Source organism: Triturus cristatus, chromosome 8 (genome assembly GCF_964204655.1).
Source record: "Triturus cristatus chromosome 8, aTriCri1.1, whole genome shotgun sequence".
Classification (NCBI taxonomy): Eukaryota; Metazoa; Chordata; class Amphibia; order Caudata; family Salamandridae; genus Triturus; species Triturus cristatus.
This window is the reverse complement of record NC_140591.1, coordinates 1,225,041,989-1,225,057,238: the sequence shown is the minus strand read 5'-3', so window position 1 is coordinate 1,225,057,238 and position 15,250 is coordinate 1,225,041,989. Positions and strand designations below refer to the sequence as shown.

At 40.8% G+C, this 15,250-nt stretch overlaps 1 protein-coding gene and 1 pseudogene across 2 annotated transcripts in view; one reads left to right on the top strand and one right to left on the bottom strand.

Annotated features, from left to right (window-relative positions):
* Positions 1-15,250, bottom strand: part of MYO16 (myosin XVI) — a 2,357,781-nt gene that overhangs the window by 402,091 nt on the left and 1,940,440 nt on the right. For both annotated transcript variants that reach the window (XM_085622905.1, XM_085622906.1), the window contains exon 30: positions 10,235-10,472. In XM_085622905.1, the coding sequence (XP_085479031.1) occupies positions 10,235-10,472 (238 nt within the window). The remainder of the gene's footprint in view (positions 1-10,234; positions 10,473-15,250) is intronic.
* Positions 1,624-2,385, top strand: LOC146805632 (uncharacterized; annotated as a pseudogene).

Sequence of the window (15,250 nt, the reverse complement as noted above, 5' to 3'; positions counted from 1 at the left end):
GTCCCAACATTCATCTGTTGTTTTTTCTGTTAGGGAGATGGTTATCTCCATATGTCATGAATGGAATGGGGGCAACAAGACCAGGAGTAATGAAGATTACTGGTAAGTAATAGGGCAATAACATCTAACATAAAGATATTTTCATTTATTGTTTCCGAGTTAAATAAAGCTTTTTTATTTTTCCATACACTTTACCATAGGGAGACTCCTATTAATTTTATATGCTTAATTTAAATATAGAACAAAAGAAAAAATGCTACAATGCTACTAACTTACTGTTGAATTAAATAGTTAAAAATATTAAATTAAATTATAATATTTTTTCTAAAGAAATGCATTCATAATTATTACATTTGATGCACAGAATTATTTTAAAAAGTAATTTATTTATATTTTAATGAAAGATTAGTACAACATTATATTCTAATTCAAAAAGATTATTAAAATATGTTATACTGAATGATTTTTAGATATGTTTAACATCAAATTATATTTGTTTCCATTTCTAACTATTTTAAATAATTTAATTTAACATTATTTTCTATGGGGATTTATTTTAAATTCCTACCTCCATTATTTTCTACAGGAAGCTGTTACATTTCCAGGTTGTGGAATGTAGAGCTGACAATGAGGTCTGTGATGATGCTGTGTAATGTAGTGGCAAGGAGGTTTTTAAGCCTAAACCATTTGTTGGGATCTGCTGGAGGTTACTGTTCATGATTTTGAACCAAGAATAAACTTGTCAAGAAAACCCACCAGGATTGTGCGTAATTACTACAATTGTTGTCGACGAGTTGGTCCTGTGGAGCGGGCAGTAAGGGCAACATAACCTCCATCTCTGGAACGCCGCTATTCATCTTAAAATAGCGCTATAAAGATTTGTGAAAAGATCCACAATACTTCACATCGTGAACATCTCGTGAACATCAAACTGTAAGTTTTCATGGCTATTTCTTGGCTGTCGTTAAGCTTTGGGCTGCGATTCTAGTGAAAACCAATTTCTAGAGGCAGGCACCGGGCTGTAGCAAGGGTTAACATGACTTTTCAACTACCGCGTTACTAGGCAACAACTGTGAGCCATCAACTGTGCCTAGACAATAAATGTTGTTTTAACCGAGTGCGGCTGCGGTGCGCCCTTTAATATGAGGGTCGCTTGTCTCTTTGCGTGCTGTTCTTGCGCATATTCTACTTTGAAGAATGCTTTAGGACTTGTGCACGAGATCAGGCTGCATTCCGAACTTTCCAGGAGCAGCTGATGTCTCCAAGCGTGTCCGAACAGAGTGCTAAGAGGATATATTGCTCACCAGATGTTATGTTCTTCCTGAAATCTTGGATGGTGGTATGAGATGGTGTTTGGAAGTAAACAGAAAAAGAAGACAGACCTGAATAGAAGATAAACAAAAAACACATTGGAAATCTGCCAACAGAGGGACGATTGGAGTACACTATCAACCATTGTTATTTTAGCTAATTATTTTAAATAATTATTTTAACTAATTATTTTAAATAGGTGCATTGGCTAATTACATTAAATAATTATTTTAGCTGGCTGTTTCAGCCTGTTATATTGAATTATTGTGTTTGTTATTTGTTTTGGTTCGTTAATTTACTATTCTTAAAGGTATGTCTGAACAAAGCATGGCAGCACCTCCAAGTTTCCAACCAGTGCCTGGTGAGCCTACAATTCTGTGGAAGCAATGGCAAAATATGTTTTTCACCTATTTGTTGGCGATTGGAGGAGATAAATATGGTTAAATGCGCAAACAAGCTATTCTTTTACACCATCTAGGCACAGAAGGAAGAAGAATTTATGATGATTTGGCTGAAATTTCGTTAGGCATGGGAAATTGTCAGCCTATGAACCTCTATGACATGTCACTGCAAATGTTGGATAAACACTTCACACTCAAAGTGAATGTAGTTTTTGAAAGGCATAGATTCTTTTGTAGGTACAAGGACAAGATGAGGACATTATGACCTATGTTGCTTCATTGCGTGGCTTAGCAGTGACCTGTGATTTCCAAAATTTAGTTGATTCTTTAATAAGGGACCAAATAGTGAGATGCACAAACAACAAAAAGGTGAAAGAGAAGTTACTATTAAAAGATCCTAGTTTATAAGAATCCGTACAAAATTGCAAGGAGTATGGAGCACACAGCTGTGTGGATGAAGGAGATAGATATGGGGGAAATTATTACAAAAGCTACGGAAAAGGAGTTAACTGTAGAAGTAAAAAAAGTCAAGAAGGAGAACTTTAAAAAACCTGTTAGGAGTGGAGATTATACAGTTCCAAAATTTGAAGAACGGAGAACTGTAACTTGTTATAGATGTGGGTTTCCAGAACATATTAGTTCAGGTTTTGCTTGTGGAGCAAGAAACATGTAGGTCATGTGGAAAAAGGGGGCATTTGGCAAAAGTATGTAGACCAAAAAGAAAGGCACAAAATACGAGCGTCAAAATTGTTGAAGATCAGTGTGAGGACCAAGAGGAAATATTTGTGACTATAAATGAAATATAGTGTACTACTATTCAAAGGAGTAATTGTATGAAGAAAGGAAATATAATAAAAGAGAGTGCGGTAAAATTGGAAAAATCGCATTGCGAGAACATTTAGGGACCTGTGAAGGTCAGAGTGTTAGCTGATTCTGGGAGTTTGTTCACTCTGATATGTATGGAGACATATCAAAAGGAATTGGGCAAGGAAATGGAAGATTTGCAAGAATCTGATGTGAGAGCCATTGAATATGGTGGCAAGAGGATTAATATATTAGGAATGCGATGGATGGATATACTGTTTAAGCAGAATTGGGTGAATGGGAGAATCTATATGACCAATGAAGGTTTGAGTCTTCTGGGTTGGCGCCATCAATGGGACTTAAATGTTGTACTAGATCCTAATGCCAAAGAACCAGTCATGCTAGTGGATCCGGTGAATGAGAGTGTAGTGGTGAAAGACGATATAGACAATGAGTGGGGGAAGCAGCTCATAGGAAAATTCCCTCAAGTATTTTCTGAGAAGTTGTTTAAATTGAAGAAGTTTACGCATCAGAATATTCTCAAGAAGCATGCTAAATCTGTATTACACAAATTTAGAACCATACCGTATATGATGAGAGAACTACTTCAACAAAATTTAAAAAACTTTTTGTGGAAAACATCATTGAGCCAATTGAATCATCTGAATGGTTGTCCCCCATTGTAATTGCCCCAAAGGAAGAAAATAAGATTCGTCTGTGTATTGACTTGGGGACCTCAATAAAAATATATGGGTGAACAGGCATCCTTTACCGAATATATGTGAAATGTTGAGCATGATGGGGGCGGTAGTGTGTTTAGTGTTCTGGACATGTCAGCGGCATACCATCAAGTAAACTTACATCCTGAGTTGTGCCCATTGACTTCCTTTGTCACGCCGTTAGGGGAATTCCGATATTGCAGAATGCCATTCGGATTGGCATCAGCTTCTGCTGTTTTTCAGAGGATAATGCAAAGTATTTTTGAGGGGATGCAAAAGTTGCTTTGCTTCCCGGATGACATCATGGTGTTGGGAAAATCATTTGAAGATCATGATAGGTTGTTGAAAGAATTTTTAAGAAGAATAGCAAGTCATGGGCTGACCATAAATAAAGGAAAATGTCAGTTAAGGTTGCAATAAGTAAATTATTTAGGACATGAAATATCAGTGAATTGTATAAGACCCAAGAAAAGCATCATAAAGGCAATAGAGGATGCTCCTCGGCCCACCAACAAAGACCAGTTAAAATCTTTTTTACGACTTGCTAAATACTGTTCAAAGTTTGTATCACATTTTGCAGATGTGGTAGAACCCATGAGGGTGCTACTAAAGAAAGGAAATGTATTTGAGTGGGTGCCTGAGTCTAAGGAGGCATTTTTCTAAGGTGAAACAATCCCTTGCTCATGCACCGACATTGGGCCATTTAGAAACCAACAGGAAAACTATTATGACAGCTGATGCTAGCATTGTCAGTCTTTGGGCAGTTTTGATGCAAGTGGTCGAGGAAGGGGAGAAGATTAGTGGCTTTGTGTCATGACGGCTACACAGTGCAAAACAGTCGTATTCTGCTATTGAAAAGTAGGCTTTAGCTTGTTGTTGGGGAATGACTCACTTTAGACATTATTTGTGGGGTTTGCAGTTTGTGCTCAAAACCAATCATAAACCTCTTCAGCATATTTTCAAGTGTAGTCGAGGATTGGAAGGAAGCGTAACGCCTCCTATTTTGAGGTGGTTGTTATCTGTAATGGATTACAATTTTGTGGTGGAGTATGTGCGGGGCAAAAGGAACATGATTGCTGACTGTTTATCAAGAATGCCTGTAGAGGATATTTCCTTAATGCAAGTGGTAGAAGATCAAGTGGTTTATGTTGATGGAGAATATGCACTTGGACAAGATGAGTGGAAAGAAGCTATTGAGAATGACTAAGAGTATGAGGAGTTGGTAAAACTGATTATAGGTGACTCGAAAGATCGTGATCAATCAGATACTAATGTAAAGCCGTATGTGATGGTGAAGGATGAGCTTAGTATCCAAGGTGATAAGATTCTGAGGAGAAATCGCATAATTCCGCCCAGTGTGCTAAGAGCAAGGTTGATTAGGATAGTCCATGAGGGGCATTTGGGAAGGAGTTTGACAAAAAGGAGGTTGAGGCAGTATTTTTGGTGGCCAGAAATGGATAGAGCTGTGGAAGATGCAGTTTGGGAGTGTCATGCTTGCTGCAATAGCGACAAAGTTAAAATGGTAAGACAACCGCCTTTGGGATGTGTGGAATTACCAGCTCGGCCATGGGAGAAATTGGCTATGGATTATTTGGGACCTATAGAAAAACTTGGAAGGGGTGATCATTTTGTGGCTGTGTTAGTAGATTACCATAGCAAATGGTGTGTGTGTAAATCCATGGGACAGATTACTACTTGCAATGTGGTGACATTTAAAAAAAAGATATTTTTAGAAGACGGTATACCCAGAGTATTAGTTACAGAGAATAGGGTTCAGTTAGTTTCCACGGAAATGGCAGACTTTCTTGCAAAGCTAGGTATCAGATATGACAGGGTGGCATTATTCAGACCACAGGCCAATGGATTAGTGGAAAGAGTAAATCGTGTTATTATGGAAAATATTCAATTGTCCTTTGCGAATGGGATGATGTGGAAGGATGAATTGCAATAGATGGTGTGGGCTCATTAAATGACGCTTTATTCGGTTACGGGTGTTTCCCCATTGATAGCCCTGAAGGGTAGAGAACCTGCCACTGAGGAATCTCCAATGTGGTTACAAGGGAAAGATCAAGTGTGGGTTGACCGTGAGAGAATGAGATTGAATGTTTCAGATTCTCAGAGTAGTAACAAGGCTAATTATGAAAATAGGAAGGGTGTGAAGGATTTTTGAGTGAAAGGTGGAGATTGGTGGCAGTCAGAAAGACTGGTTTTGTGAAAAAAGATGAGAGCAAGTTTTTTCAACCACAGAAGGTGATACAAGTAAAGGAGTCAATTGCAAAGCTGGATGGTGGGAGAGAATTGAGTTTTGGAAATTTGACGCTATTTAGGGTGTTTACCACTACTCTACAAAATAGCGGTGAAAGGGTTTTATCACTGCTATATATGTTTATGTTATGCTCTTAGATGTCATGTTATATATTTTTTCAAGTTCTTATGCAATATTTTTTGTGTATTTGTTAAATGTTATTATTATGTATGGGATGTTGATTAGGTCTTCTTTGCCTAAATATTATAAGGGGGGAATGTGTGGAATTTAAGAACTGACAATGAGGTAGGCGATGATGCTGTGGAATGGAGTGGCAAGGGGGGTTCTAAGCATAAACCATTCGTTGGGATCTGCTGGAGGTTACTGTTCAACATTGTGAACCAAGAATACATTTGTCAAGAAAACCCACCAGGACCGTGCGTAATTACTATACAGTTGTTGACCAACTGTGGTGCTGGACTTACTACTGTTTCTTTTATGGAGGTGGAGACATTTAAGTCTGTACTCTTGAGTAAAATTACACTCAGATTTTCTAAATAGGCAAAAATAGCAAAGTTATTCAAAAGTGTAAGAGTAAATTACACATGTAAATTACTTACAAGTTAGGTTACTTTTGTGAATAGACCTGTCTGTGATTATATGTCACATGTAATCAACTAGTAGAATTAATTTCAGGCAAATCAAAATTAGTGATGGTTTCTCACGTAAATCGCTAAATACATGCCTCTATAAATTGCAAAGTGCCAGAAGGTTGCTGATTCAGATGTCCACTGGCATACTCTCATTATGGCAACTAGCTTCATTTTGATATTTTTTGAACTCCTTCATTTCTTTTTCTGTCAAGGTAAAATTATGTTTCTAGCCTACTGAGAGGTGCCATCTCTACTGCTGTTCAGATTTGAGTGTTAGGGTCTGTTTGCAAATGCTGGGACATACATGTACACCAAAACTGCATTAAGGACTTACTACGGTCTCTTTTTTCTACAGAGCCGCGCTATGAATACACTGATGGCTGCTGCCAGTGGTTTGACGGTTCAAGGAAATAGGCTTTTTAACTATACCACCTCATGATAAAATGTATGCCAGCCATCCAAAACAGTGGCACTTCCATTCTTCCTGAAGGGGTGGGTGCAGGATTGTTTGTTGTATACGATGCATAAAGGAATGTACATTAGACTAAATGTTTGATTCCATTTTGGAATAAACTGCACATTCTCCCCGTTCCTGCAGCTCCATGCTGCATTCTTTATGAGTCAAGAATTTGGCTCGACACTGGATTTTTCTTCTTTATGTTTACATTGCAAAATACACATACTGCATAACAGAGGCCAACCCAATGTGTGTTCCTTCCTTTCTGACACAGTGAGTGTAAGAGCAGCTCAACTGCTACACAACACTTCAGTATCAATAGCATGAGGCATCCTTTATAAGTGACAAGCTCCGAAGAGAAAAGAGGTCATAAATCTTCACACACTTTTCACATTGGAAACACCAATGCTCCTGTCCCTATTTCTATGTAGAAAATCCAAACCTTTTAGTTTTGACTAACCATTGACTAGGTGATTTCTGCAATAACATCTACCTTAAACCAAGAATATAACCTGGTGCTAAGGAACCATGCTTCAGTTCACCTTCATGTTCAAGAAGAAGCTCTGTACATCAGTCTAGAGAAAGGACAAAACCAGTCTTCCCTTTCCATGCCATACAAGTATAGGTTCAGCCCTTGTTTTGGAGAAGAATTCGCTAGTGTTTCATTGGAGAAGTTGGGATGTCTTACTGCCAAATGAGAGATTTTTCTCCAATGTCAAGTCCAGACTTTGAACTAGCCTTCTGTCTTTGTAGAAGAGGAGGATGCGCCAAGACTTGAGAGCTTCTATATGCTTCTTAGATCACACACTCATCAGGATTTATTTTTTGAGACTCACAGAGGCTAGTGGTGGAGACTTTGCAAGAAGGCCTTATCTCCTTGACTACATTGCAACCTTGCAGTATGTGCCTGCACAACAGCAGGCGCCATACCACTGGTGTGCAGGATTTGGATGCCCTGTAAGGGCAGTGACTACTCTGGGCTCAACAGCACCTCTCATGGCAGCAGTAATCTATCAGAGTGCCCCGGAACCATGTAGACAATGTAAAGCTGGCTCACAGGTACACCATGGTTTTCTTTATTTTGTTTATGGTTGTCAGGAGTTGTCTCCAGACAGTACTTCTCATTACCCAGGGAATGGGAATGTGTACGTTAACCAAATTGAGCTAACCATTTATGAAACATCATTACGTCATGGTACTACAGAAGCACCCTTTAAGTCCAACTTGCCATCCTAAGCAACTGTCCCTTCATCTTATTGCAGTATGTTGTTCTTAGGAGACCAATGGCCCTGACTTTTGTCTTAAAGTGCACATGATTAAACTCTCAATTGGTTTTCCACATAGACTATCATTGTGTTGGGAAACTCATTAAAGACCTTTGTGGAGGACTTAAATAAAGAGAAAATATGCAACAACTTTCAGTAGCTCTGCAACAGGTGCTTAAAGCTGAAGAGATGCCGTTGTCCTCAATTGATCTATTTGCTTTGTTCTCTCCATCCACATTGGTTCTCACCTACTGAGGCATATGCCTGGCAAATAATTTAGCATATGGAGACTGGTTACTTCGAGTTGATGGAAGAACTACAGAAAAGAGTTTCCTGATGAATTAATTTCTGTTTGAACCAGTGTCCCCAGAGAAACATTTCCCGCACCCATGAATCCCAATCAGTGACCCAGCAGTGAGCGTTCAGAGGCGTGGTTAGTCTTCAATGTTTGTGAACACCCACATAATTCAAACTTCATTAACTCCTGTCTTTCCCCTTTCCACCTTCAAAAGGGACAAAGGTTTACTCCAGCCAATGGCTAGCATAACTCTTTTTTTAGGGTGGGAAAGGAAATGGATCACCCTCGAGATTTCCTGTTCCTAATTAGCTTTTTTTTTCTTAGAGTCAAATAGCCTCCAGGACCAGCTGAAAGTGCCTCCTCACTCCCTCTTAGAAGGTCGATCTTCTAGGAAACAGGAATCCTGTGGACTAGTTTTGGCGGGACGTGCCGTGGAAAGGGGTAACCTAGTCTCCAGCAAGGCACATAGGCACCCTGTAAGTGGCTAGTGGCCTAGAGCCTGAGAATGTTGGCAAAGAGTGCAGTCTGCCTTGAGGGCTGTGTGGCACTACTTGAAGGAAGACTCTGGAGCAAGAAATTTCCAGAGCCGTGGTCAGAAAGCCAGGACTTTGAGTCTATTTTTCAAATGAGGGAAGATCCATATAAGAAAACCATCAACATTTTGTAGGCCAAGCAGCCCCATCAAAAACACTTTAGGAGGTTGCAGTATTCCACCAGGGGCAAATCAGTAAACAACCTGTGTAAAAAGGGCATCAGGTTGTAGAAATATGCATTCTTATCTGCTACTTGCATGTGGCACTTTCCTCGCTGCAGTGGTGCCTGGAAGGCTGGAATCTACTGATGCACATCACCTGGTGTCTGCAAGACTTTTATACTACTCCAAGAAGGACTGGGGACCAAGGAACTAAACAATCTGTTATCCCCCCATTGTTGTTCACCATTAGAGGTGTGGGGTGGAAAGTGGGATCCAGGGGTACTCTCGGGCCTTCTCAACATGACCCTGAGACAGTGCGAACACCCAGGCCCCTCCTGTGCTCCCCTAGAAGCTCCTGCACTGGGGACTGCAGACACAGCCAGGCAAGAGAGAAACAAACTGCTGCCGTCGTTGCCCAAACCGCTTAGACCTGAGTCGGGCAGCCAGATTTCCGAGCTCCAAAAGCCTGCAACACAGTCTGACGAACACTAGCACAGGTGGCCATGAGGGCAGAGGCACCAATGTGTAGCACCGGCATTTTCACATTCAGGTTGGGCAGATGCCTGAAAACACAACAAAATTAAACATTTCTGGGGCATCACCTTTGCTGCATCAAAGCTATGTTCAAGTAAAAGTTAAAATCAGTTTGTATTTCTGGTATAAAAGAATTTTTAAATCAGTGTCTATTTTTGACACCACCTTGATTTTTTGTGATTGAATGGTTTATGTTCTGCTCTATAATTTCATGACTTTTTTTTTTTTAATCAGTGCAACCTTCACAGGCCGTTAAGGAGAGACATTGCGTTTCTGCGGATTCAGTCCTAGTGGTGCGGAGACTAGTAGAAGTGTCTCTGGCATAGGGGTCTTGTGTACATCCCGGGGAGTTATTATACTTGGGTGACCGTTCTTTGCTCTGCTCCACATGCATATCATGAGGCCCTTTAGAGTGTGTTCACATGGGTATTTCCCCTCCCAGTTTGCATATATATGTCAATTTGTGTTTAGTATTTAGTCTTGTGCGTAATAAAGTTATTTTTTTAAAGTAAAACCAGTGACTGAACAGTGATTAATAAGTATTCAGACTCTTCAGCTCTTGGCAGCTGCACTGAAGCCTGTCAATGCCCTGCCTTGCTATTGTGAAAGGCCAGTCCTGTAAGGGGTACTTGGTCCCTCTTTTGTAGTTGCTTTATGGGGACCCAGGGGACCAGCGCCTCTGACTGCCCTGGTACCACCATACCTGAGTTCTCACACACCTGAAATAACAATCATGTGTATATATACCTGTTCATACAAGTAATGGCCACATATATAGTGAAGTGGCCCTCCACTGTAGATATTATCAACTTGTGATTGTGGACAGGGAATGCAAAGATGCATTTCAAGTTACCTTTTGGAAGATTCTTCTTGTCGTTTTGTGACCTCCAGTACGTAAGCTGAGTTTATTTCATTCCGTGACCGGTCATTTTCCCGGGCTATGTCTGAAGCATTCTGGATCACCAATGCGTGGTAGGTTTCCAGTCCCAGGTCCTCTGCACTCCGAAGGAACGCCTCGATTGAAGTGTTTTCTTGATGTTTGATGCTCATTTTTTGTAGCATCTTCTGGCGGGCCAAAAATCCTCTCACGACTGCCAAAGTGGAACAAAAATGGACAAATTAGCTAGTAAAGGAAATACATACCATGATCCGAACATATTAAAACACAGCTCTAGTCAGTATTTACTTGTGAACGCTCGGCGTTCCTATGAACAGCAAAACTCACATTTTGCTAGATTCTGCAATTATTTCCGAATTTATATATTCCATGACTGTGACATTTCTCTTTAGAACGCTTTCTCATGCACTGACCTGTCATCTTGCGATCACTTTGGTTTGCTAGAAGCATAATAACTTGAGCGATAGAGCAGCATACATAGTAGACATTACGCAAGATAATTAAAGTTGAACCAGACGTACGGGATAACTGTTTGCATTTCTCCAATACGAGTGATCTTTCTTGATTGCTGTTGTGAACAGTTCATGTTCAAGAGTTTTCTAAAAAGCAGGAGATGTAATTCTGCAATGGGGAGATTTTTGCTGAATTGGAATGAAACTGGCTGTTCTAGGATTTCTTAGTTTGGCGGGAAGCTGGGTTTTGTAAGCAGCCCAGTTATTTGCCCCAGTAGAATTTGAGAATGAGGCAAAATAAAATATATTTAGTTCAATTGTAGACTCACAGGAACCAATCATTGGCTTGTTCACATGGACTTGCTTCCTGAAATTGAGATGGTAGCAAAGTGTAGAAGCCTGATTTTCCACTCCCCATCACCTCACCTAAGTATTTTTGTGAAGATGAGTGTATACAAGGTTTTGCAATAACTAATGCGGGCCATCAACAAGGCTTAGGTTTAGCTCCATTCCATTTTGGGATGGAAGAAGATGTGGCCTTGCTGCCATATACATAGCCGGATGCCTTTAACATTGTTTTTCTCTGGGGTGAAGGTGAGATCAGTGTCAAAGATGACCCCTTCGTTTTGAATTGCTGGGAGGTCTTCCATTACTTGAATACCTTTCAAATTTCATCTTAAGAATGGTTAGATCCAGGATTTCAGTTTTGGTCATGCTGTAGCATTGAAAGTCTTCTTACATCCAGCGTGGTAAGTGGTTCGAGACATTTGGTAACGCCTGAGTGATCAGCTAAATCATTCCCGAATGTAACGAGAATTTGAGAGTCCTCTGCCCACAATTGTAAATGGACTTTGTAATCCTGCCGCACTTGTGTCAATGTAAGCACGCAGGCATTGTAGAGTGGGGGGAGAAAGTGGACCCTTCTGGCGTGCAGCAGAGAAACTAAAGAGTCAATTATATTGACAGTATAAGCTGACAGCAGGCAGCGTTTTTCTTAAGACATTACAGCAGGAAGGTGCATTTTGAAAGTCAGACAAAGAAGGATGGGGCAGGATGAAGTAGCCTGCTGTATAGTGGTCCTCAAAGGTTCTGTGATATTCTAATTCGTTGTACAAAACGGTATGCAGTGCAGCACCACAGCAAAAATGAAAGAAATGCATTGATTGGGGCACTACATGCTCATATCCAGCACTGCACAATTTAGCATGGGAAAGTTAAAATAATTCCAAGGGTTTTGTGTTAACAAATTCATACACCACTGTCTAAAATCTGCTTATGCGATAGAGCCAATCCCAGACAAAAAGAGATCATGTGATAAGACCCTTAGTGTGATCACTTGTGCTCAGTGCATAAAAGGTGCAGTTCATTTTATGATCAAACTGTTTATTCTGAAAACTCCACAAATCTTTTGAATGGATTACTGTTATGCTGCCAAAAAACGTATTTTAGGAATGTAGAAGAGAGAGCAGGGGCTCAGGTTTTGATAACCGGATAGACAGGCAGCCTAAGAAAACCCTATCTACAAATGCAGTTGTGCATTTTTATCTGTTTGATGGTATTCGAGAAGCAATCTAGGACTTATACATCGATTGGTGTTTCTTCACATGGATGTTGTTCTCCTTACTATATTTTTCTATTACCATCTCCTCTGGTGTTTCTGGGTTATATAGTCTCCTTGTTTTCACTTTTGCCTCTCTCTTCTTCGCCCCTTCGTTTTCGATTTCACCGTTTCTTCTTTCATGTCTCAGCTTTTCTTCATCATTTCTTTGTTCAGTTGTTTCCATGCACACATATCTTTTTTGTTTTGTTTCGGTGTTGTGTTCATTTGTTCTCCCATTCTTTCCATGGATTTTCGAATAAAGGCTTACAAAATCCACAGTGTAAACAACCCACACAATAAACAAGCCTTCGACATACACTTAAGAAATGAAATGTATCATGTTGCATCCCAAATATCATTTTTATGATGTGAGCCAAAAGATACATCAATAGCAAGCATAATGTTAGTATAAGACGAGTGAGCGATAGGTAGAATGTGCAAATATTTCCTACTATGACAGAGTATAAAAGAATACATTTAATACATTTTGAGTTCTTTTTGGGAACACTATGCCATAGCTAACTTGAAGTGTCAACAAAGCTTTTTCGTAGGACTGTTAAGAAAACAATGACGTGCATTACTGCATATAAAGAACCCTAGCCAACAAAACAAAGCTGAGATAAGGCATTGGAGGAAAAGCAACAAGTTAGGAATGTGGTTGCTACAGTGGTGAATCATAACGCAGACTAACAACATAAAAGATACACACATAGGAAGGAAGCAAAGAGAAAATATGAGGCTTCGAATCTCATAATGGACATTAACCAGTGTGTAAACAAAGTAAATAATGAGGTAAAATCAGCAAATATAAAGAAAGCAAAATCACATTTTGAACACAATAAAGAGGTTCTCGGCTACTGATTCTTTTGTTTCAAGTGTCTTGGAAATGTAAACTACCGTTTTTATACGTGTTTGTGTGAATGGCTGACAACTATGTGTGCATTAGGTTTATCTTTTTCACATACATTGCAACGAGCTTTTCATTGTCTTCCCGGTCTGCCTTTAAAACGTCACCATGGGAGACATCTCAAAAAAATAATTATACTCCATTGTCCAAAAATGCACATGGCATCCTATCCACGAACCCCGAGATAATTTAGGAGATAATTTAGGAGCCATAGTAAGAAAAATAGTAAGAGATGCTACAAAACTATAAAACAACGCCCTGTCAAATACAGCACACATATTTTGAAGTATACTTACCTGTCTGTAAACCCTCTATCCCGAGAGGGCCTTGATTTATTCAGCTATGTTTTGTTTCTCAACTGTAAATGTTCTCAGGTTAAATAATTATTTATATCATTTTTGCGCGAATTTCATCGGCCGTAGCAGATCATATCAAGGGAACTCTTTAGTACTCAGCACTGCAGGAGATTTCAGCAGCAAGCCGCATGACTTCAGGAGTCTGTATGCAGCACCGAAAAAACTATAGAGGGCCAATTTTAGGTCTGCCATGCAAAGCAAATAACCAATGTCGGCAAACAGAAATCTGTCAATTAATGCAGGGAGGATTTTTAATATTTTAATTGACAGATCTACCTGCTCTTATAACCAAATCATTTGTGCTACTAATTCAGGTATCATGATTTCGGCATCTTCAGGCAAGCTAAAGTAAGGCCCTCAATTGTGAAATAAAAATGTCTGAAAACTAAGATCAGACAAAGTTTCAACTTCACAGCTCCCAATGGGTCTTAAAGATAACACTTTACAATTTGAATTTTGATTTTTGAAAGTAGTAAGGAAGACTCAAATTGGAAAAAACGAATAAAAAACTGACCTCAGGGTGTTTCTGCTGCAGGGGTGACCAATTAACAGGTGCTATAACAGGTGCTTGCTGTTTGTCCAATGCTGCCGACGCGAGGACGCGAGGAGGAGCCGCAAGAGCAGCGGGAGCCGCGACCCGCGAACCACAGGAACCACAGGAGCAGCAGGAACTGTGCACTTTGTATATCGGCTGGGAACGAGCCAAAATCCGAGCCGTGGCAGTTTAGTTAATCCCAGGATCGGCTGCGGGTTCAACCGCGGCGCTGACTGGTGTCTCCCTCCAGGCGAGCTGTGCTGTCTGGCAGGAGTGCGGCAGGAGGGAAGCCGGGACAGCGGAGAAAAACACTGTGAAGTCTTTGCAGTCTTTGAGGAACTGCGGAGGGCAGCAGAGAGCGGCAGCGAAGCAGCGGCAGCAGTAGCGGAACCTCCGTGCAGGCCGCTGGCCGCAGGGAGCCCGGAGCCCGGAGCCTCGAGCTTGGAGCCAAGCTGAGCTGAGCGTGGAGCGTGGAGCGTGGAGCGTGGAGTGAGGAGCAGCGAGGCGGTTCCGCGGCAGGACTGCCTGGGGTCAGCTTCAGGCTGGTGGCTATTGTGACTCTGCAAACCCCCCCCTGCATTCCCCACAATCCCGTTAAAAATCAAAGCCGTGGTGGTAGTTATCGACGGCTGCCCATCACGGCCACGATCCTGTCCACGGCCTCGTATCACGGACCACGACTACGACCCGGGGCCCCGAGCCGGAACCCAAGCTCGAACCCGTGTTGATTCCAACCCCGGCCCCCGAGACTTCAGAGACTTCTAAGGTCAGAATTTAAACCCTCTTTTGAAACCCTCTGAAACTAGTGAACTGCCAGAGCAGACGCCACTTATCTATTAACCCAACAATTTCACCAAAATCTACCTAACAACTCAATAATTCAGCAATCATTCACTACTAATTTAAATTAAAGGCGAACCCAACGTCTCCCCTTAATTAAGTCTGATTACCGTGTTTCTATTGATCCGGTCCACTGCCAAGCCATTCAATCGCAACTTTTTTGGACCACTAGGAAGCTTGTCAGTCAATCAAATCACAAATTTAAAAAAAACAGGGGGAAAAGGAAGGGTGCTTGGAATGAGGTCTGGACGAGTAAGGAAAGCCCTGGTAAAACCGCCAAA